Raw genomic sequence first — 24587 nt, 5'->3', positions numbered from 1 at the left:
CACTGTGATCCTCGGAAGACAGGACCTGTCTGGATTGGACCACCCTGTACAGACCAGTCCTCTGTGCCACGATTTTTCCCCAGGAGAAACCACAGAATGGTCTGAAGGTGCATTGAAATGAGAGTTATATTTCAAAGCAGGGTGGATACGATTTACATGTTTAAAAAAGATTTACATTTTTAAAATTTAAATCACGATTGAAATCTATTTAGTTTTAAAAACACTCTTTACAGTGGACCCTCTACTTAAGGAATTAATCCGTATTGGAATGGTGGCTGCAAGTCGAAAAGTCTGTAAGTCGAATCTCCATTGACCTACAATGCACTGAAAACCGATTAATCCCATAACCAGTGGTTTTTATTCTCTTTTTATTCTCTTTTTATTCCATTTTGGCTTTTTTCTGGTCTGTAAGTCGATTCTCTGGCTGCAAGTCGAATCTAAATTTTGCAGCCAGAGAAGTCTGTAACTCGAAAAGTCTGTAAGTCAAGCCATCTGTAAGTCGAGGGTCCACTGTATTTTTATCCACCCTGAGTTGAATTCTTCCAGGGATTGTCAGGAGACACGTTGGCGCGAGCCAGCCTCGGTTTTCTTGTCTGTGAAATGGGAACAGGAGGAACCTGCCTCGTATGGGGGGCGAGAACGAGTCTGATTATTACAGCCTAGGGTGGAAGAAAAGGTTGCAATTAAAATAAACTGAAATAAACCATTATTTGTGCACACCCAGCGCATGGGAAGCCGTGCCCAATGATTCACCTGCACAGTGTACTGGGGCGTGAATAAATTCCCTTGCAGTTGAGAGTTCGCAAACTTCTGAAAACCTGCAGAGCATGGTACATAACCCATCTGAAAGGATATTACGCACAGTGGTGCCCCACTTGACGATGACCCTCTTCATGACAAAATCGCTTAACGATGAGTTTTTGCGATCGCTATAGCGATCACAAAACAATGTTTCTATGGTTTTTTTTCGCTTAACGATAACTATTCCCTGCTTCGGGAACCTTTTTTCGCTGCACGACGATTAGAAACAGCTGGTCGTCGGGTTTTCAAAATGGCTCCCCGCTGTTTTCCGGACCTATTTCCGGAAGACAGCAATGGCTTCCCCATGGATGATCTTTGCAAAACAAGCAGGTATTTCCCCCACTGGAACGCATTAACCGGTTTTTAATGTATTCCAATGAGTTTTTTACTTTCGCATGACGATGATTTTGCTTTACAGCGATTTTGCTGGAACTGATTATCGTCGTCATGCAGGGCACCACTGTACCCAGAAACTCCTGGAAAAAATTAAAACAGAGAAGAAACAAACAAAAATCACAGGAATTGAAACAGTGAATAGACAAGGCCTTTTCAGGTGGTTTTTGTTTGGACGACCCATCTCATAATTCTGGGAGTTCCACCTGGCATGCCCACACCTGCAGACGCCGAAATGTGGCTCACCTGGACATCAGGCCTAGCTAAGATGGCTCCATGGCCTTAGCATAGGCCGAGCTCCGAATGTGCATCCTGTTGAGCCTCCCAGCCTGTCAGGAGGGCAACTTCCTCTCTGAACAGGATGTTCGGGTGGAGCTAGGCCTAGGCTAAGCCTTCCTAGCTAGGCCCGGTTTCCAGGCGAGCCACATTCAAAAAAAACGGCACGGGTGGATCTTCCATCCTGGAGAGAAGGAAACCGCCCCTTACCTGCCAGGGCCTTGATGCGGGAGCGCTCAAAAAGCCGGGCCGAGCTGTTCTCGTTGTCCCATTCCTCGTCGGCCACTTCCCAGCGGTTGTTGATGTCGTTGTACTGCTGCTGGATCTCCAGGCTGTCGTAGTCGGTGGGGGAGAGGGTGCTGCTCATGGTGACGCCAACAGGGCCCGCGCCGCCCGAGGTCCACCTGCAAGGGCGAGAGGGAGCCGTGAATTTTCGGATGGCCAGGTGTCCCCCTCATTTTCTAGGAAAGGCAGTCTCGACGGACCATCCTCCACAGTGAGAAGCCCCAAAGCAACAGACTTGCCAGATGCACGGATCCTTCTTGAGGGAAATCATTTCTACTTTTGCACACAAAAATGATAAAGAGAGAAACTGATGCAAATCCTTATCTTCTCCTGTCCTCCTTTCAGTTGATGGAGCTGGATGGATGGATAGCTCGGTGGTCTCTGGCTGCCGAGCCAGAGGTTGGAAATTCAATTTACCCACTGGGTCTCCATCCATCCATCCATCCATCCATCCATCCATCCACCCATCCACCCATCCATCCATCCATCCATCCATTGACTAACCCATCCATCCATCCATCCATCCATCCATCCATCCATCCATCCATCCATCCATCCATCCACCCACCCACCCATCCATCTCTCTCTCTTTCCATCCATCCATCCATCCATCCATCCATCCATCCATCCATCCATCCATCCATCCATCCATCCATCCATCCATCCATCCATCCATCCGATTTTTATACCGTCAATCTAACAGAATGGTGACTCCAGGCGGTTAACAATGAAAGAACAAGAACAGAATAGCAACCACCTAACAGAATCAGTGCCGACCTAGGAGTAAATAACAAAATAAACTCAATAATAAAACCATTAAAACATATTAACCATTATTAAAAAAATTAAAGAAGGCAGTAAACTAAATAAACGGCTAGTGCACGCAGGTTTTTAAGAGCTTTTTGAAAGACGTCGGGAGAGAGCAAGGCGGATTTTAGTTGGTTAATCGTTCCAAAGTCAGGGTGCAACCAGTAAGAGAAGTTCCTCCATTTCCTCTCTTTCTGGTCCTCCATCAGGATCAGCAAAGTGCATGTACGACAAGCCATACAACTCAAGGTTTTATGCCTGTTCCAGCCTCAATTCTGGTTTATTTAATTTTTGGATTTAATAGATTTACACTCAGATCCTGCCTTTCCTCCATATGGCTCCCCATCCTGCCCCATCCACCTGAGAGACACAACAAATTGAGGACGGCCGCCATACCACAAACACTACATTACGAGGACAAAAATGTGAGGATTGACCTCAGCGCTTTTCAAACCGCCCAGCGTTGTACACCAAGAATTTTTCGTGTGATGTGCCAAAAAGAGAGAGAGAGACATATAGATCTGGGTGTTGAATCGCCACCAGTTAAGAACTCTTTTTGATATTATCTGATGAACACCAAGTTGCGTCGAAATAATAAACAAGGTTTGGGCCATTATTTTTGTTTTACCGAGAATTATAAAAAAATGACTTCCTTGAAGAGGGAATGTCCTGCCCCCACCTTTATGATAAGGACCATTTCAAAAACGGTGAGCCGATTAGGATCAAGCCGTGCACCCTATAAAATGCCGATCACCGGCTCAATTGTTAGAAGCACAGAACCATAGAATCGGGGAGTTGAAGGTCATCCAGTCCAACCCCTAGCTCAGCACAGGAATCCAGATCTGACAGGGGGTGGTCCCATTTTCTCTTGAACCCCTCCAGAGTTGGGAGCGCTCACCACCTCCTGAAGTCATGGGTGTACTGCTCTAACAGTTAGAAAGTTTCCCCCCTACAGTGGTGCCTCGCTAGACAGTTACCCCGCATGACAGTTTTTTCGCTAGACATTGACTTTTTGCAATCGCTATAGCGATTCGCAAAACAGTGATTCCCATGGGGGAATTTCGCTGGACAATGTTTGGTCCCTGCTTCGCAAACTAATTTTCGCTAGACGACGATTTTGACAGCTCCCTCTGCGCTCGCAAAACGGGTGTGTTTCGGGACCTAAGCTTCGCAAGACAGCGATTTAAACAGCTGATCGGTGTTTCACAAAGCGGCTTTCCTATGGCCGATCTTCGCTAGACAACGACGATTCTTCTCCATTGGAACGCATTAAACAGGTTTCGATGCATTCCAATGGGGAAATGTTTTTCGCTAGACGATGATTTCGCTAAACAGCGATTTCAGTGGAACGGATTATCATTGTCTAGCGAGGCACCACTGTATTTACTTCTTTCCTGGTGGCTTGCTGCAGAGGAGACACCGAGAGCTTGCGGATCAGCACCAGTCCGCTTTACCCAACCTTCCTTAACTCATCTCTACAAATCTCTCAGAGGGAGTTACAGAGATTCTGAGCGCCAGTGAATGAGAAACGGGGTGGGGGGACTATTGGGGACCAGCCAAAGGAATGTTAACCATTAATTGAAAACTAGGCAAACTTTGGAAAAGCCTCTCTCTTTTTTTCCCACCATTTCTCGTGATCCTCTGTTGCCACTTTTGGGGAAAGCAGAAAGAAGCGCACCTCGCCGTCGTTCCTGGATTAGAACCCATCTCTCAGTGAGGGCACACTTTGTCTTTTAAGGTGGCTTTGGGTCTCTTTGTTGATTTTGCGGCAACAGACAGCCAGGCTTCGGAGAGCTTTGGGGAAAACGCCTGTGGTTTGTTTTTTTTGTGTGTGTTGTTTTTTTTTAAGTTGTGCAATCAGCTGTTGGCCAGGAGAGCCGAGTGGCTGCAATGAGGTGGAAAATGTTTAAATCCCGCGCATGGTGGCCCTAGCTAGCACGCATAGGGATTCCAGTGGCGCCATCCGAGCCCCTGAAAGTTGAATATCCGGTCACTTTTATTCTCTCTCTCTCTCTCTCTCTCACACACACACACACACAAGGTATGGAATGCACAGTGCAGATTTTGTGGCCCCGTTCCAAAACTGAACAACTGAACACCACTTTCCGGCGTGTGTCAAAAACCCAAACACAACTTTAATTTCGACCGTCACATTTTCAAATGGACGCCGGCTCTCCTGAAGCCCTCCCTCCATGAATTATGTCTCTAACCCGTCAACCGGGGCGATTAAGACGTGTTGCCCTCTCTGAATCAGGGTTGGCTTGCAGTTCATCATCCTTCACCCACATAGCCACCAAATGCAGGACGATGGGCATTGTGGAGATCATGCACAGTTTTTAAGATCATGATAGCTGAGATGCCCTCTTTCCCCAGAACTTGGGATCATCACGCACACTCCGAAGACCTCTGTGGTTTTTAACACCCACAATCTAGGCTGCCAACCCATAAAACATTTTTTTGGGGAACAGGAGCGCCATTAAGGGAAGTCAAGCGTGCTCTCTTCCTTCTTAAGCTCCGGACAGTCAAAACTGCCTTACTCCAGTTGGCTTTCAGGTCCGGCGACCTTTAAAACTGTTTTAAAATCTTTTTTTCAATCACGCTTTTCACGGGCCAAAGCCACAAAATGGGAAAACACTCACACAAAGGCTTTTCTCACACACACACACACACCGGGGGGGGGGCTGTGTCTTTCATTCGTACAACGAATCATAGGACTGTTTGCGCACCCAGTTTTCCAACAATATAAAACCAGGAGGGTTTGCCAGGGAGTATAATATTCCCATGATTATCCTTATGCAACCACTGAGAGAGGAACAGGATTCTGGAATATGCATTTTGCTATCAGCCTACAGAAAAGCAACTCAAAAATACTTGTGTTAATTTAAAAAAAAATAACAGAAAGGTCATGTATTTCCCATTTTTCCCCTTAAGGAAAACAAGAAACTAAGCCAGTATTATTTATGCCAATGTGACCAGTCACCAGACTCCCCCCACGAGTCTAAAGGTCTCCCTAGTCCAAATTTCTGTTTGCACAGTCACTATCTAAAGGCTTTAAGCAACCCAAAAGCAGGACATGAAACAATAAAACCATCAAATATGTGTTTTCTAACAACTGTACTCAGAAATGGTTTACCATTCCTTCTTTCTTGGGTCCCTCTAGAACCATACACCCTCTCTGAGGCCATACAGATCCCAAGGCATGAAGTGCCATCAGCCACAGGCGCAGTGGGGATTAGAACTCGTGGCCAAATACTGCAATACCAGTTCTACAGATTCCGGCACCCTGGGTCTTTAAAACCTTATTGGTTAAGAGGGTACAAGTCCTTACTGGTCATGATGGATGTGTTTTATTTCCACGGTCTCTGGTTTTTGGAGACAAAACGGAATCATCAAGATTCTCAGTGTGGTGAGAATACAGTGACATATCAGGACTCTGGAAAAACGGGTTCAAATCCCCAGTCGGCCAGGGAAACTCACTAGGGGAGTGGAAATGGTAAAACCACTCCTTAAATACCTTACTTACCTTGAAAACCCTGTTAAGGATCTTTTAACATTTTAACCAGATTTTAATTTTAATTTAATTTTTATTTTTGACTCTTAAAATCATTCTCTTTAAAAAGTTCTTGCGTGCTGATAGTTCAGTATTCGAGCGTAAGCAGGGCGCAACTGAAGGTCAAGGCTCAGATATGGGATAGAGAACAGGGATTAGAAATCCTAGAGAATGATGAGACAATATTCTCATCCAACTTTAAGATTTTTTTTTAATTAAAAGGGTCCAACGGTGATCAGATCCTCAATTTTATGGGTTCTAGAGGCTTATGTATATTTAGCTTAACCTTTCTGCCTCCCTTACTGCTCCATTGAGTTTAGATACTTGACGAAATAAGAACAGTAGTTTTAAAACTGGGTTGCTTGATAATAACAATACGGAGATGAGAAATAACAGGCTACATCAGCCTTATATTCCAAGCTGTGTTCCTGGAGGGTTTTCTCCCCCCCACTCCATCTTGACACAAAATATTATAGGAAATTCTTGGAAGCCCTATTAAAACCTCCAAGGATTTTTAATTCCACAGCTTCCCGGAGTGAAGCTGATTCTTTTAGCCCCGGCTCTTCTCGCGCGCCAATCTTAAATCTCGCCAAAAGTTAAGTCCTTTCTTCTCCCTATCTAAACGTGCAAACTTTTCTAACTCCTGAAGGGTCCGGTGAATACAAAATGACTAAAGGTGGAGTCAAATCTGGGCACGGAAACAGTGAAAAATACATATTCTTGAAAAATATTCATAAACGCAGGGAAGAATATTAGGGTTTTTTTGGACAAAAAGGTCACACGATGAGCCTTGGCTACATCATACACCCATCGTGTTCACATTGTGAAAAAAAACCCTATTATCTGACCTAAATCTTGCAGTATTTCAGCTCCATTTTTCATTCCACCTGGGAGAATTCTCTCTATCCATTTTGCTCTGCGTCGTCCTAATTTTATGTAACGCTGCGGTCTCCCTTCTTCCTTGCTTTCCCCTCAACCCTCTAAATAAGCCCGTACGATAAGCTCTCCCCAATCACCGAGAGAGGAAGACGGATCAAGAGAAATACAGAGTTCTGCTGGCCGAGCCGGTGAGCTGGAGGGTCCAATCCTTCCTTTGTGGGTTTCGGCTACAAAACGGCATCGTTTTGTGCCTGCAGATCACTCGATCTTACAAACTCAAGGAAGCGGAGTCCTCTCTTCTGCCTCGTGAAAAGACCTGGCTGTAACATATGTTGCTCAGATCCAAATAGCTTCTCCCACTATTTTCCCCACAAGGAAATGTCCCCACTGTCTCACTATCCCGATGTGGTTTAATTTAACCCCAAATGTTCTATCTAAGACCCAGGTTTCATCCGGACGCCTGGAAGCAAAGCATCACGAGGTTTTACCTGTTATATACAGCGGTGCCTCGTTAGACAATGATAATCCGTTCCACTGAAATAGCTGTTTTGCGAAATCATCGTCTAGCGAAAAGCATTTCCCCATCGGAATGCATTGAAACCTGTTTCATGCATTCCAATGGGGAAGAATCGTCGTTGTCTAGCGAAGATCGGTCATAGGAAAGCCGCTTTGCGAACCGCCGATCAGCTGGTTAAATCGCTGTCTTGCGAAGCTTAGGTCCCGAAAACACCCGTTTTTGCGAGCACGAAGGGAGCTGTCAAAATCGTCGTCTAGCGAAAATTGGTTTGCAAAGCAGGGACCAAACATTGTCCAGCGAAATTCCCCCATAGGAATCACTATTTTGCGAATCGCTATAGCGATGGCAAAAAGTCAATGTCTAGCGAAAAAACTGTCATGCGGGAGTAACTGTCTAGTGAGGCACCACTGTACTAGGTTTCTCAGCCTTCCGGGAAGAAGCAACACTAACTCCACACACACACATACACAAAGACACACAGAAGATCGGCTCTGTTTTGCATCGGCTGCTCTGCTCCGCTCTCTCCAGACAAGCCTCATTTATCACAGCTCTGCGGCCGGGGGAGATGATGCACACCAGCAGTTGCACTCCCTTGTCTCTCTGGCTTGCCTCAAGATGATGGAGAGCTGTCCTGGATCCCAGGCAACATCCTTCTCCTCACCCCCATTAACTCTCTTCCTTTTGCTCTTTAAGTCTTGCAAGCTGGTCCTAAGAGAGCCGGTGGCTGCCTCAAGGCCTGAGAGCCCTGGGTTCAAATCCTTCCAAAGTGATGATATTCAGGAAGTGGAGCCTGAACTAGGGTCTCGTGTTCTCTCAGCCTGTTTCTTAAACCATCGGTGTGGTTTTGTTTTTTGTTTGCTGTTGATCTGTTCGATCGGTTGCTAAGAAAGTGCGCAGTAAAGAAAGTGGCATTCAAAAGTCTGGAACTTCATACAATTGTAAGTAAATAATTTTTTTTTATTCTTTCTCCTACTATGTCTCACACTGTCTTATGGAGACCTTAAAAGCTAGTTAATGAGAAAGGGGTGGGCTATTTGAGGAACTTGTAGCTATTCTCCTCTGAGAGTCTCTGCTGCATTAAAAATGAAATTTCATGGGGAAGATCTTGAACTGGGACCCAAATGAGTCATTATCAACTCTATCTGGAGACAGCAGTAACCGATCTGGGGACACGCACCCTGTCACTGAGGTATACGACTTCCCAGCTGTATAGCAGCACGTTGTCAGAAGCTAAGCAAGCCATTTCTACTTTCAGATCGTCCCACCTTGCAGGATTGTTGTGATGACGGAGAGAAAACTCGGGCAACAATTAACAGCGAATGATAGATCCACATTTTCGCAATGTTAAGGCACAATTCCCCCACGACCCCACTTACATGCAAAGTTAGCCTGGTTCTGTGGGGCCAGATGCCACGCCGTCAGGGGATCGGAAGCCTCCCTGCCGAGTGTTTCTTTGAGAGCTTTTTCTTGGTGCAAGGGTCTGGAGGGGGGGGAAAAAACGAGAAATTATCAGCCCTTTCTCCCTTAATTATTAACATTCTCCTAAAAATGTATGGTGGACACATGTTAAAAAAATGTAATACAAATGATGTAAGAAACAAACAAACAAACAAACAAACCACAAAATCCCAGGCTCTTCTGTATCGGTTCCTCACCCAAAAGCCTTCTCTATCAACCACTGTGATGTCACGGAATATTCACAAACATTCTTAAAAACCCAGGTTAAGCTGGGCAGCCGCAGAATACCAACACACCAAGTTATCTTTTGTGTGGCTGAACGAAAAGGTTAGCTTAGATGGGATGGGGTGAAAGGGTCACAAAAAATAAGGAAGGAAGGAAGGAAGGAAGGAAGGAAGGAAGGAAGGAAGGAAGGAAGGAAGGAAGGAAGGAAGGAAGGAAGGAAGGAAGGAAGGAAGGAAGGAAGGAAGGAAGGAAGGGTTTGGTTTCATTCTCACATGGGAATATGTGTAACTTTTTTTTCACTTCAAGAAAAACTTGCACGCCTTTTCACCTGGCGAAAACTGCATATTTGCAGGATTGTTGATGCATCTCTTTTCTCCACTGACTGACATGTGTTTGTGTTTTCCAACTGCATGCAAATTTAGCTAGTCAGATTTTTTAACCAGACACATGATCCTAAATAAAATTTATTCCTATGGGGAAAAATATATATACTGTTAAGTCTGACAAATGTACAGATTGTTTTTTGACTTGTTTTTTAGATTTTTGACAGCCTATATTGAAGGCCATCATGTTTTTACATAGCCTTATGCAAACAGATCAAAAAGTAAAGACTGAACATCGTGTAACGATGCAACATGGAACAGAAATCATTTGTTTCCGCTACCAATATGGATTTTAAAAAAAACACGTTTTAACGTGCACAAAGTATTCAGGGAGGGCCGAGGCAGATGGCCACCCAAACCAACCCACTATTCCCACCCCTCAGGCGATTCAACCTTTCCCTAGGCTTTGTTTTCCATAAGGAAGGATGGTCAATACTATATTTCCCTTTAATTCTCCTATTTGCTTCTACAGACACAAAAAGAGGGTTAGGAAAGGCCTTGATTTACTACCATCATCTATTATGTGGGTCACTCATCCCCTCTTGCCTCTGATTCGAAAGGCGCCCCGCGGTCTGCTCTGATCCTTTCCCTCCCTCCCCATGAGTCTGCCGAGGTCTTTACAGCAAGCCATCGTGTTTGTCCATTTGCTGCTTGATCTGTTCTGTGATCAGCCACTAAACTTTTAAAAATATATACTATTCTTTCTCCGACTCACATCTCAGAGCGAGTGATCAAGACCGTAAGTGCCAGTTGAGGAGGAAAAAAAGGGGATGACCTCCTCAGGGGAACATGAAGCTTATTCTGCTCAGTGAATCCCCCGCACTTCGACTGCTCTGCTAGAGGAGTTCAACCAGGATTCAAAACTGTACAACAGTTCTGATGCCACGCGTCCTTGGCAAACGGACTCGAGAGCGTCTGTTAGACCTGGAACGAGGGTTTTCATTTTCCAAAGATGACTACGTAGTGGTTTTGTCTTCATCTAAGCGTGCCTCGTTCTAGCTTAAATCTGCCCACATCCTGCATCTCACACACGAGACAGACAAATTAAGGCTATAAAACACTCTGCCTTATTCAGTCTTTTACTAAACTGCAGAATAAAGATTTCCCTATACAGTGGTGCCTCTCTTGACGACGTTAATTCGTTTGAGCGAAATCACCGTAGAGCGAAAACGTCCTCAAACGAAATAAAAAAACCCACTGAAACGCATTGAAAACCGTTCAATGCGCTCCAATGGGCTGAATATCTGCTCGTCCAGCAAAGATCCTCCATACGGCAGCCATTTTCGGTGCCTGTAAAGCGAGGAATCCATCCGAGAAAACAGCGGGGGGCCATTTTCTTCAGCCGGTGGCCATTTTGAAACCCGACGATCAGCTGTTTGCTGATCGTCGTAAAGCGAAAACTGGTTCCCGAAGCAGGGAACCGATCATCGCACAGCGAAAAAACCCCATTTAAAACATTGTTTTGCGATCGCAAAAATGTCAACGTAAAGCGGATTTATCGTAGAGCAGGGTAATCGTCCAATGGGGCACGACTGTATTCTCTATTCTCCTCACCACCTTTTTTTCAGCTTGATTTCTGACCCATCCCATGACTTAAAAATTCAGGTGTACTTTGAGAAATATCTATATCTCTATGACCTACAATCGGTGCCATCCACACATGTGCTTCGTACAAAAACACACACACAACAAGGCAGACTCTCCATCGGGGGAGCATCACACCATGGTCATTGGCAACCAGCGCCCCTTGGAAGCAAGAGATCTGGGTCACAGGCTCACGGAGTCGGGCTCATGGCCGCCGTGGTGGTGCCAAAGCCGGGGTCAAGCGGCTGACCGGGGACACTCGGTTTGCTGACCAGCCGCATCTTCCCGGGGGGCTCAGGAGGCTCGAGAGGAGCCACGGATCAACGGGAGCACCGACCGATGGAGCAGATGCCACGTTTGGGGGGAAAAAAGGGACAGCCGGGCAGCCAACGGACAGCTGAGACCGGAGGCACTGGGGAATTCACTCAAAAGGGAGAATTATTTATTTAAATGTCGGGTTGCAAGAAAGCAGCTGCCACGCGGAGGAGATTAAAGGCGAACACAGAAAGAAACCCATCTGCAAAAAAGGGGGAAATCTACAAAAAGAAAGGGTGTACGGTGTAAAACGCATGTAAAGATGACCCCTGTTACAGGGTTAGGCGATGATCGTGTTACTCTTTGATAATCGTTATAACTTGCTCGGCTTGAATCAGGAGTATTGCATTAGCCCATGTTTAAAGGACTTTGAAATGCATTAAATCTATTCTTTCTCTGAATCAGTGGTGAATGATGTTCCCCTTCAACCGGAAGCCTGGACATGTTTCGGAAAAGCGCATCTTGCGCAGCTGATTATCGCAGGAGATTGGCTTGGAATTACGGAATAATGGGAGTGGGAAGGGGGCCTCGAAAGTCATCAGGTTCAAAGACCTCGCTCAAGGCAGGAGTGCTGGCTTACACCGAGAGGCATCATCCTCAGAAGGAAGGTGGCCGTCTTAGCCCGGGGAAAGCGGGTCACCGTTAAGCACTGTGGGCAGGGTGGGTTTGATTTCAATCACAAATTGATTTAAATCACAATATAAAAACGGGTTTTTTTCTGACAACTAAAATCGATTTTCAAAATTTTTAATCAATTTTAGATTAAAAAAAACCCACATGGATTCTGCTCTCAACTCAAGAGCACAGCCTCGTTTATATTTTTTTAAATGCACCAAGAAAGAGCACTCATCAGGGACACGGCCCATGCCGTTACACTTAGTCAAAGATATTGGCAGGAGGGGGGGGGGAAATGTACATGTTCCCCGAGATCCTGGAAATGGAAAGGCATTCAAGTAGCTCAGAGAAACACAGAAGATCAATACACCCACTTTGGAGCTTAGCCAAAGAGGTGCCGGTCAATAAAGGCTGCAAGTAAGAAGGATCTTGGAACTGTTATTGATCAAAAGCGGAATATGAGCCAATAATGCGATGCGGCTGCAAAAATGGCCAATGTGATTTTTTAGGATGCATTAACAGTCTCCAAATCCTGCGAGGTACTACGTGCCCTCTAATCGGGAGTAGTTAGGCCTATCCTTGAGTCTGATGTCCAGTTGTGGACATCACGCTTGAAGAAGGACGCCGACAAAACTGGAGCAAGTTCAGAGGAGGGCGACAAGGATGATCAGGGAACTGGAATCCAAGCCCTAGGAGGAAAGACGGAAAGAACCGGGCCGGTTTAGCCTGGAGAAAAGAAGGCTGAGCGGAGGCAGGAAAGCCCTTTTGAAATCCTTGAAAGATAGTCCTACAGAGGAAGGCCAGGATCTGTTCTCCATCATCCCACAGTAGAGGACATGTCATAATAGGCTCGAGTTCCAGGAGGCCTCCGAATATCAGGAAAAACTTCCTGACTGTTAGAGCAGTACGACAACGGAATCCATGACCTCAGGAGAGGGTGAGCGTTCCAACACTGGAGGCGTGCAATGAGAAAGCACGCCAAAGCGCTTCCATCATCCTACATAATTAGGATGATGTCCAATGACATCTGAAAGGCCACACGGGGTAGGCATCCTAGGGAAGCCCCCATGTACGGGTGGAAAAGCCAGACAGTTAAGAAAGCTTGACCAGAAAATAAATGATTCGTTGGAAATGTGGTGCCGGAAAGAGAGCTTTCTGGACACCCAGAAAGACCCACAAGGGGGTCCGAGTTCAAGCCGGAGCTCCCTCTGGAAGCAAAACTGTGGAGACGGAGGCTGTCCTGCTTCGGGCACCTCACCAGAAGGCAGGATTCTCTGGAGAAGACCATCAGGTTGGGAAAAGTCGAAGGCAGCAGGAGAAGAGGAAGACCCCCATACGAGATGGACGGGCTCCCTAAAAGAAGCCACAGGATGAGCAAGGCAGCTGAGGAGAGGACCTTTTGGGGGATCCCGTCAGGTGACCTGACGGCACATCACACCACCACAACAACATAGGAAGCATGGTGTGTGTGTGGCCTTCGGAGTGACCGCCATGTGCTTCTGTAGACCTTCTGGCGCTTTAGAGGCGTTGGGTATGATTTCACACACAAACACACACACACACACACACACACACACACACACACACACACACACACCCCACAAAGTGCTATGTTGCATTTACACCACATGAGGACCTTACCCCTTTCTCCACCTTTCTCAGATTTCTATCCCACCTTTTCCCCCAAAAAATGAAAGTTTCCAGGCAGCTCATAGTAATATATATTATACTACACTTGATCTTAGCCAAAAAGGCCGAAAAGCGATAGTAATATATTATAAACACTGTTAAGCAGCGGGTCCAAAATCCGTCAAGAAACCGTAGTCCAAAGCGCACAAGCAGAGGTGACCAACAACAACAACAAACAACAGCGGGCATAAGCAAGGGGTTTCTTCTCTCCCGAGAGTAAACAAAGGCAGCATTTCTTCCTCCTCTTTAGCCTTTCGGCTAAGATCAAATGTAGTATAATACAGTGGTGCCTCGCTTAACGAGTGCCTCGCTCAACGATGAACTATGAGCTGCCTGGAAACTTTCATTTTTGGGGGAAAAGGTGGGAGAGAAATCCGAGAACATCTCTGACATAAAGAGGAATAAACCAAAACCCTTTTCCTTCAGAAATAAAGCACAGGCTGCCCTTCTGTTGTCAGTAAACGACAACCACATCCATGAAATAATCCACCGCCTCCTTTTTAACCTGATCTGAAGTCAGTTTCCCTCTAAGCACGCAATTCCTTCAAAGCTCTGCGCCCAGGCAATCAAGCTGCAAAGGGAGACCCCTGCGCGCCCTCCCAGGGACCAACCCCAGAAACAGTCCATTTGTTCCAGGCAGTGCCGAGGAAGGCTTGCCCTAGGATAACCCCACGGCTTGTCTCTTTTATGGGAACTTCTAACTACATGCTCAGCGCATCCCTTTTCTTAAGGCTCCACCCGGGCGTCTGACGGTAATTCTGTCTCCACGAAGTTCTAAAATATGGAAAGCATCTGTCACTTGAAGAAACTGTTTTACTCGGGCCAACGGTTGGGCTGGCCCTGCTTGTACAAAATGCTCAGTGTAATTCTTTGGAAAAACATGACTTATTATTATCCACACACAAAAGCTATGCCCGTTCACAGTTTGCTGAATTTTGCCCTCTCGCTGTGTTAAAATGCATCTCCACAAACAAAACAAGGTTTATTCATCATGCTCCAAAATCCACAATCTACGTCCAAAGCTTCTTAGTGTGGTGGAAGGCAACAGGACGAGCCACGTGTAACTAAAATAATCTAATAAAATAAAAATAAAAATAAAATAAATAACCCTTCAGATCCTATGCCTTTGCTCATTATGTGAGTGATGATTATTATTTCTGACTCTGCCATTGTAACAGGCATCAAACAGAGCCTGAAGCGTTCCTTTGACAGCTCACAGCCGTGGCTGTCGGTTCAGAGGTCACGACAAGCCATGGTTTAAAACAAACCAGAGTTTACAGACTCACGGCAAATCACGGATTCAGAAACCGTTCTCGCGACTGGTGAACAAACCACAGCTTCTTAGCAGAAACACGTTGGCGCGTCCGAATGCCCTAGATTCTTTTTTTTTTAAAGGCCACCCTTTGCCATCACAAGAAAACCCACCATTTTGGACCGCTCTCCGCTGGCAGGAGACCTTCGCTGTCGCTGCCGTGGGCTCGAGAGGCATGGGAGATGAAAAAGAACAGAGTACAGGAATTAAATCCTCCGGCTCCAGATCTCGCAACGTAAGCATCAATGACACACAACAGCCTTAGTAAAGATGATTAGGAAGGAGAGCAGAGCCCAATCCACCACGAGCATCAAGCCCAGACAAGGCTTGTTCATGGGCTCCAGCCTTAGCCGCTCGCTGCAAGCAGACGGTCGGAGAACCAGGCATTCGGGAGAGGCCCAGCGCCAAACGCAAGCGCATGGGAGCGGCTAATCCGGAGATAATGCCGGCCAATTGACCAGTTTATTCTTAGCAGCAGAGTGCCAAAGGAAGCTTATATCCTTAAGGCCTCCAGCTAAGGAGGTAAACACAGCCTGAACATTTTCAAAACAATGGAAGCGTTTTCTCACTATATGTAAGGTGGCTAGTAGTCTCCCATTCCCCCTACAAATGCATTGATTTATCAGAAACCAGGCGGGTCCGTCCATTCATTTAGTACCCATTCAATTCAGTCGGATTTGGGGAATCGATGGTTCTCCTCTAGAAAAGCCCAGTTCTCACTCCCTAGACCTTCCAATCTCACTTCTGTCTGCGGGTGGGTGTTTATTTATTTTTTAATGAAATAACTTGAGTTCCTTTAAAGCTCCCATTTCCCTTTAAGCCAGAAGAGCATAGGTCTCCTAAATTAAAAAAAATAATTTATTGGAGTCGTCGTTCAGCCCCCCAAGCATGCGGAAACAGCAGGAGAAGGTGCCTCTGAGCATGCAATGAGTAACCACACACACACACCCTCTCCTCCAGTATGAAACCAAGACCAATAGCCGTATGTCAAGGTTTGCAATGAGACCGAAGCTTCAGAGCACAGACCCCCCCCCGTTTCAAAACTCAAGACAGTGACATTTTGCAGAAACACAGTAAGAGGTATAAAACTCTCCCTCTTATCTTGATCTCTCCCCTCCGCCACATCTGAGCTGAAGATCTTGGCCAGAGGCACACACACACAAAAAAAATGCTAGGATTTATAGAAATAACCCTTGTTTCTGCTTCCCAGCCACCCCCACCCCCCGAAATCCCCTCCCCTCCTTACACTGCTAATACCATGAAGCCTTAATCGCCTCCAACTGATTGGATTGAGCGCCCATAACAGAAGGAGGCAAGAAAGCAGGGGACGCGTTCATGCCATAAAGTGTGAACTCTGAAATTCTTCTTTTTCTTCTCCCAAAAACCAGCAAGATACACACACACACACACACACACACACAAAAACACCGCCCTGCATTGCAAGATCTCCTATGCCACCTTTTAGAAAGCCAACACAAAATATAAGTTAAATATAAGACCCTTCCCACGCCATGATTCTAGGATTGCGATAATTTAAAAATGAACAGAAATGTTTCTGAACCAAAGCATAAGACCTTGTCAGCATCGTCCAAACCAGCGGTTCCCTACCGGAGGCCCCCAGATGTTCTCGGACTACAACTCCCAGAAGCCTTCACCCCCTCGCCGTGCTGGCCAGGATCTCTGGAAGTCCAAGAATATCTGGAGACCCAAGGCGGAAAAACCACAAATCCACACAATACGAGGTGACAACCAATCTTGGGAACGAGGAGCACCATGATATATTTGTGGTAGCGGTCACCATTAAAATGAAATAAAAAACCACAATGCCAAGAAATTATATGTTTGGGGATTTCCAGGGCTTGAGGACGGAAGAATGGCATTCAAAACAGCTGGGCAACCTCTGGATCAAGATCCATCATGATCCTCGGATTCCTAGAAACGGCTCAAGGGCATTGTCTATTCTGGACAATCAAGTTGAAGGTTTCGTACATTATTTACTGTCCTAACCTTGCATGGAGGCCCAAGGCAAAAAAGTCCATCATTTACTCTATTCTGCTATTCAGATAAGAACGTTGCAATTTTTTTTTTGGAAAATACTATAAATAAACCTTTATATAACAGCATTTATCTGCTGCAGAGGGCAGGAAATTATGTATTAAGTAATTTTGAAAGTCCTTCGTATTTACAAAAAAACACACACAAAAAACCAGCCACTAGGATTGGCTTTATGGGCCACCCATCAAGAGCTACGAAGTGGTTCAAAAGTCGCCCGACTTTAATTTTATCATGAATTCTTGTTGTTCCCAGTTTACCAAACTGTACATACCAGCCTCGGGGCGAAATGCAAGAAAAAAAAAGAAAGGCTTGGAAATCGCAGAATCACGGAGCAGGGAAGGGTCTGTAAGGTCACGGAGTCCAAATGCCGCCAACCCCCCCCCCCGCTCAATGCATGAATGCAAGGCATCTTTATAATGAGAAAAAGGAAGGAACCCCCCCCCTTTAGCCAAGGAATATGGGGCACCTCTAAGCATGATGTGAAAAGTACCCAAGTTAACACAGAGAAACAGGAGATCAATACACCGACTTCAGAACTTAGCCGAAGAGGCTCCGGTCAATGAGGGGGTGGTCTTCCTGAGCATGCACGGAGGATCCCCACTAAATATCAGGCCACCCGACCCCCAGAGAACCTCGAGCGGGTCTTGCTTGCTCCTAAAACGTAAGGCACCCCCCCCCCGCTACCTTCAGTCCAGCTAGAGCAGGATGGAGCAAAAGGGCAGTTCATCCGATGTCGCTGGACTACAACTCCCATCTGCTGCAGTCCAGAAAAGGCCAAAAGGAGGAGATGCTGGAGGGGTGTGCGTGCCCCGGGAAGGCAGGGTTTTGCCCACACTGATTGTGTAGGTATGGACGGACAGGCTGGGGCCGTGCTTGGTCATATCCGGCAGCGCCCAAGGTTGGATGGTAGGAATGAAATCATCACAATAAGGGCCACGTGCTTGGAGGTCCATTCCGAGGTATTGGCAACCCCGTTCCAGGCGGAGAAGATTGAGAAGTGGCCAACCTTTCCTTTCTTCTTGTGGGCATCCTGGGTGGGTGCAGCTTGCCCAAGGCCACCCAGGCCGGCTCTTCTCCTACGAAGCAAGGAATCAAACTCCAACCAACCACTGAGCTATCCGGCCACGCTCTGTTCACTAGTCATAAGGGCATTCGACGCCCATGTTTCTGGCTGGCAGACCCTCGCTAAGCGTTTAAGAGGTGGGCATCGCTGCCGTCCTTCCCTGGAGATGCCCCGTTCGGAACGGCGACCCTTCTGACGCCAAAGGAAAGCTTCCCCTTCTCTTCTCTGGGGCTCTTCTGGAAGTCCACGGGGCCAGGAAAAGTACACGGAGAAACCGCCCCAGCCCCGCCGGGCTTCATCTCCTCCTTCCAAGTCGCTGTCTTTCGTGGGCTTCCGGGACGGGGATCAGGGTTGGGAGCTGGGTCCAGAGGGAGGCGTGCAGAAAGAGACCCCCAACCAAACGGGGATATTGAATATACCTCCCTACCCACCTGCCAGCCACCACCGGACGCAACCACAAGGTGCAATTCTCCTTTTTTTTCCTACCTGTAACGCCGGGGTTAAGAGATGACACACGAGAAAGCTTTCTTATCCTTGCGGCTGGAGCTGATCCTCCTTCTCCCGCAGCTTCTAGGGCCAGCTGGCTAGAAAACAGCGGGAGAAGGGGGTGGGCGGGTGGGTGGGTTGATTGCATGGAGCCGGCAAGGGGAGGAGGAGAGGTGGGGGGCCATGGCTCCCGAAGACACCCTCCAAGGACAGCCAGCTGGAGTCCGGGTGGGAGACAAAGCAGAGTAGAAAAGGGGGGGGGGGAGTGTCCTTTTCAAGGCAAAAAAAGGCACATGGGTGACCCCCAAGAAACAAGCTTTCTTTCAGATTCATTCATGGGGCATAAGATCTCCGGTTCCTTTTAATTTGCTCCTAAAATAGGACTTGAAAGTGGAAAGGACGTGATACGGGCAGGAGCTTCTGGGGTGTGTGTGTGTGTGCACAATAATATAATTAAAGAGTCAACCTAGAATCTTAAGAATAAATCAAATCTCCCTGCCCGATTTATGGCCAGTGTAGGGGAGTAAGAGAGGTATGCGGAGATCGTCAAGGCCGGCGCAAAAATCACAAATGGAAACGTGATCCACACGCGTCCCCATCAGCCGCGGCTAGGGCCAGCCAAGTTTTTTTGGCACCTGGGGAGGAAAGAAAAAAGGCCAGAAGCACCTCTCAATTTAGAAATGTGCAACAATTTGAATCTAAAGCATTAAGCCACCCTTTACTGGCCTTTTGGGGGGACGTAAGGCAGACGCCCCACTTCGTCTAGCGAGAGGGCTGGCCCCCGGATGACAATGCACCGAAAAGAACTTACGATTTTCCAAAACGGCGGTCCGTGGCTGGAGAGGTTGACTGTAAAATAAATCTAAAGGGGAAGGGGGGGGACATCAAGAGGAAGCCACCCTCCTTTTCAGTTGTGCTGTGTGGGCTGCATGAATTAAACGGGGAGCTAAATGCCCTCTGCACATACTCAGAGGCACTTTGTTCTTCCACCCTTGAGTGCTGATGCTGAGCCTGCAGTGGTGCAAACCAGCAGGAGATGTAACTTTTTTTCTCCCTCTAAGCCCCTAATCCTCTTCAATTCCCATATCCAAGATCCTTAAGTTTCACTCTTCTCCATCCAGCCACCTACAAGACGATCCAGAGCAACTCCGACAAATTTATGTCAACCTCATGTTTGAAAGGGGCATCACGCATCCAGCGCCATTAAACCAAATTTCTCCGACCCCCAAAACACATGCACACCCCGTTTGTCAAGGAAGGCCATCCAAATATTCAGCGGCCGGCTACTGAGTGAGGAGACACCGAATCAAGTACGGTACAGAACGTTTATCTACGAATCAGCCTGAGATGATCCCCAAACCTTGTTCTCCTACCCATCTCGGGCCAGCGTTTCGGCCTTTCGGCATCACTTCTCCTCGGAAATGGTGCAGAATGAGTCCCTCCACAATCCGAATTGTGCCGGATGAGTTTGTGGGAGCCAACGATGTGTGAATCTCGCACCCTAGGCACTAAAGATGCCTTAGGCTGACCCTATATTTTCACCGCCCCCTCTAATAACGCCCTGTGTCGAGAAAAGAATTATTTCGGTTCTAAATCAAAGACTTACCTGTGTTTTGTTTTTTACTCTGGCAGCACTTCCTGCATCTAAACCCACCCTAATCCCCACCCACACAGAACTGGGAGAAGTAGGAGACTGGGGCAGGATTTTTTTTCCTTTTTTCTTTGTACAGTGGTGCCTCGCTGGACGATGATAATCCGTTCCACTGAAATCGCTGTTTAGCGAAATCACCATCTAGCGAAAACCATTTCCCCACCGGAATGCATTGAAACCTGTTTAACGCGTTCCAATGGGGAAGAATTGTCATCGTCTAGCGAAGATCGGCCACAGGAAAGCCGCTTTGCGAACCGCCGATCCGCTGTTTAAATCGCTGTCTTGCGAAGCTTAGGTCCCACAAACACCTCTTTTTGCGAGCGCGGAGGAAGCTGTCAAAATCGTCGTCTAGCGAAAATGGGTTTGCGAAGCAGGGACCAAACATTGTCCAGCGAAATTCTCCCATAGGAATCGCTGTTTTGCGAATCGCTATAGCGATCGCAAAAAGTCAATGTCTAGCGAAAAAACTGTCATGCGGGGTAACTGTCTAGCGAGGCACCACTGTATTTTTTTTTTCCTTCACTTTGGTAGGCTGCGGGCAATTCTTGTCGAACCCTCTTGGAATTCAGTCATAAGACCTTAGAACAAGGCCTCGGCTCATCCGAAAGGCAGACCACCCTTTAAAAAAAAAAGAGGGCCTTACGGATTACTAAATATGGGAAAAATATTATATATATTACATACATAGGCAACCCTCGGAGGCAGAGTATGGGGGTGGAAGGGTCGCCCACGGCTGGAATGATTGAATGGAAAGGAGAAACAGCAGGCAGAGGCCGAGTTCGAGAACCGCCGGGTGGGCGACACGAGGCACGCACGAGAATGGGGCACCCCGAGGGCCGCGGCTATGGGAAGCTCCCCGACCTGCTCCCCGAAACCATTTTGCTCTCCTTTGGGCCAGGCAACGCTGGAGTCGGCTTCAAGTACCACTCCAAGAGGTTTTCTATTTCTGGATTGCTGGAAGGGGGGGGGCATACATTTGATTCAGGCTGCAAAATGCCTTGGGCTACCACAACCAACACACACACACACACACACACATCCCTGAAAGCAGCAACCCAGGATTGCAAAAAAAAAAAGAGGCTGGCAGAGAACAGGCCTTGCCAAAATGTCTTATTGCCCCCCACACACATTTTTTTCCAGATGCAATGCCTTAGGAGAGGAACTGGAAGGGGGGGGGGGGTTTAATGAATAAGGCAGGCACTCCGACCTCTGGGCATGGGCAGAGTGCCCTGCTGCCCAATGCACCCCCACCCCTGGAGCCCTGTTATTTCTAGAGCAATTACGCCAAAGGAGCTGGCGGGGGGGGGCTGGTTTGGGCTCTTTAGAAAGGAGGAGGGGGGGCTGTTGAAGGGGGTGGGGGTGGTGGGGGAAGGATCACAACCAGCCTCTCCCCCCCTCCCCAGCTGCCCCAGCTCCATCCCCGCCACCCTCCGAGGGCGCGCTCCCCGGCGGCATCATCATCATCATCCTCCCTCCCTCCCTCCCTCCCTCCCTCCCCCTCCCGGGCCTGTTCTCCTTCCCTTCCTCCCGCGCCCCCCAGCCCAGCCGAAGACACCCCCCCGATCTCCCTCCACCTGGGGTGGGGGGGTGGGGGTGTAATGCCCTCCAAGGCGTCCCCCCCAAACTCCCCACCCAAGCCAAGCCAAGCCACGCGGTGGCCTTTTTTGGGGGGGGTAGCAGCCCCACCGCCCGGGCGCCTTTTCTTCTTCTTCTTCCTCCCCCCCCCCCACAAAAAAAGCCCAGGTGCCGCAATGCTGCTCCTGCTGCTGCTCCGCTCCCCCCTCCTCGCCCGGGGAAAGGGGATGCGCGGCGGGCCCGGCAGAGGAGCCTCCCCCCCCATCTCTCTCTCTCTCCCCCCCACCCTCGGGCCCCGATCCGGTCCAAGGCGGGGGGGGGAGAGAGACCATGCAAAGGCGACCCCCCCCTTACCTCTTCCTCTCAAGGCTCCCCCCGGGCGGGCATCCCGGCCGCCTCCCCTTCTCGGCTCCAGCAGCGCCCGCAGCCGCCGCGGCAGCATCACAGGTGGCGGCGGGGAAGGCGAAGGCGGGGAAGGCGAAGGCGAACGAGCGGGAGGGCGGGCGGTGTGTGTGTGGGGGGGGAAGCCTCCTCCCTCTCTCGCTCCCCCTCTCTCTGTCGCTCCTCCTTCTCCCTCTCCCCCCTCCCCCCCTCTCTCTCCTTCGCCGCCCCCCCCTCCAAGGACTCTGAATGAGGAGAGCCCCGCCATCTCCCGCCTCCCAGCCCCGAAAGCCCGAGCGGCAATTGGGCGCCGCCGACGCCACTCACCGGGGAAGCCGAGGGGGGGAGGGGGGAGGGGGAGGGCGCCGCCAGGATTGGGGAGGGGGGATGGAGGGGGGGAGAGGAGGGCTCAGCCCCCCCCCGCTCAGAGGGGTACATGTGTATATGTGTGTGTGTGTGTGTATGAGATTGTGAATGTGTGTGTGTGTGTGTGTGTGTGCCTGAGTGTGTGTGGGGGGGAATGTGTGAGAGAATGTGTGTGTCAGAAAGTGTCAGAAAGTGTGTGTGTGTGCACCTGTGAGCGTGTGTGAGAGAATGTGTGTGAAAGTGTGTGAATGTGTGTGTGTGTATGTGCATGTGTGTGAGTGTGTATGTGCCTGTGAGTGTGTGTGAGAGAATGTGTGTGAGAGAATGTGTGAGAAAGTGTTGCGTGTGTGAGAAAGTGTGTGTGTGTGAGAATGTGTGAGAATGTGTGTGTGAAAGTATGTGTGAGAGAAAGTGTGTGTGTGTGTGTGTGTGTGTGCCTGTGAGCGTGTGTGAGAGAAAGTGTGTGTGTGTGTGCCTGTGAGCGTGTGAGAGAATGTGTGTGTGTGAGAAAGTGTGTGTGTGTGTGTGTGTGAGAGAGAGAGAGAGAGAGAGATCCAGGCCTCACCTGGCGAAGAACGGGGAGAGCCTCCTGCCCAAGGAACACACACACACACACACACACACACACACACACACACACACACACACACACACACACACACACACCCATCCTTTAAATCTCAGTGACCCAATTCATGAAGGCAGGGAACCACCCGGCGCTCCTGGTTCGGTTCGAGGCACAGTGGAGGTCCAGACACGCAGGTGGTCCTCCCCCAGAGGCCACCTAGGATGCTGCCCTTCAGGCTTTTTCAGCATTCAGAATGGCTTCTCCCCCAACCGACCGACTCCAATGGATGTTGGCGCTCTGGAGGTCGGCAAAGGGCCACAGGGCTGATGGAAGTGGGGCTCCCGCCCGTGGACGTCCCTGCCAGCCTTCCCTAATCTGGGGTGTCCTTTCTCTCCCCCCCCCCCGTGGCCTTCATCCCCGTCGCTTCCCACAACCGCCAGACAGGATGGGCGTCCGAAACGGGGGCAAGCCTTTTCGGCCACCTGCGTCCCTTCTGTGCCTCCTCACAACGCCCGCCCGTGGTGCCGTGGGACGAGGAGGGCGCCAACCTCCTCTTTTTTTGTGTGTCGAGATTTTAAAACACAGATTTAGCTAATAAAAAGTGGTCGCGGGACTGCAATGGGGGGACAGCTGAGAAACGTCCCGGTTTGGAGAAAGGAGGCCTGATTTCCGGACTCTGCGCAGTTGACCTGACGAGTCCCTTTCCAAGGTCTTGCTTCGCATCACGAAGGAAGCCGCTACGCTAAGTTTAGATGGGCAGTTCCTCCAACGGACGTGTTCGGCCCACGGTCACCATCTTGGCCTCCTCGGGAGTGCCTCCGTCAAAGTAGAAGAAGACGTAAAAACGGTAGATCTGAATTAGATGCTACGAGGTCTCTCTGGCTATGGAGCAAGAGGTTGGGAGTTCGATTCCCACCTCTGCCTTCCTTGATGGGTCCCTTCCATCTCTGCTGTTCTGTTATTCTTATTCAAAAACACCAGGCACATTCAATCAAAATTATAAAAAACATCGACTGGTATTACAGAACAGATACAAGTTTTAACCAAAAACCGAAGTATCTGTTCAGTATGGGTGCAGTGTGTATGCTATTCCTAATATTGCTGTTTTTAATAATAATAATAATCATAATAAATATAATTGTTGTTATTATTTTTAAGCAGGGCAGATTTTAGCGTCTAAATACCCAGCCTTTGAACACATTGGCTGGAACTGATGTGAACCGGAGTCTGTTGATACCTGGAAGGCTACATCCACCCATCCTGCCTTCAAAATATTTACCCTTCCTTTCTCCCTTGAAAGCACCCAGGGCAGCTCACGTAATTAAATAAGACAATATGGAAGGCGAAGAAGAA

General features: G+C 48.4%; 1 protein-coding gene across 2 annotated transcripts in view; it reads right to left on the bottom strand.

Annotated features, from left to right (window-relative positions):
- SPTBN2 (spectrin beta, non-erythrocytic 2) overlaps nucleotides 1-22425 on the bottom strand; it is an 80543-nt gene extending 58118 nt beyond the window's left edge. The window contains exons 1-3 of one of the 2 annotated variants that reach the window (XM_072983987.2): nucleotides 22274-22425; nucleotides 8885-8988; nucleotides 1681-1874 (exon numbers count right to left, since the gene is read on the bottom strand). In XM_072983987.2, coding sequence (XP_072840088.2) covers nucleotides 1681-1874; nucleotides 8885-8886 — 196 coding nt within the window. In that variant the 5' untranslated portion in view covers nucleotides 8887-8988; nucleotides 22274-22425. Of the gene's footprint in view, nucleotides 1-1680; nucleotides 1875-8884; nucleotides 8989-18693; nucleotides 18714-22273 lie in introns of those variants that run through there. The other variant, XM_072983988.2, reaches the window with a different exon arrangement.
- Nucleotides 22426-24587: the final 2162 nt, after the last annotated feature.

This window comes from Pogona vitticeps, chromosome 15 (assembly GCF_051106095.1).
Source record: "Pogona vitticeps strain Pit_001003342236 chromosome 15, PviZW2.1, whole genome shotgun sequence".
NCBI classification, from domain to species: domain Eukaryota; kingdom Metazoa; phylum Chordata; class Lepidosauria; order Squamata; family Agamidae; genus Pogona; species Pogona vitticeps.
The sequence above is the reverse complement of the archived record's forward strand: the minus strand, read 5'-3'. Positions and strand labels throughout refer to the sequence as shown.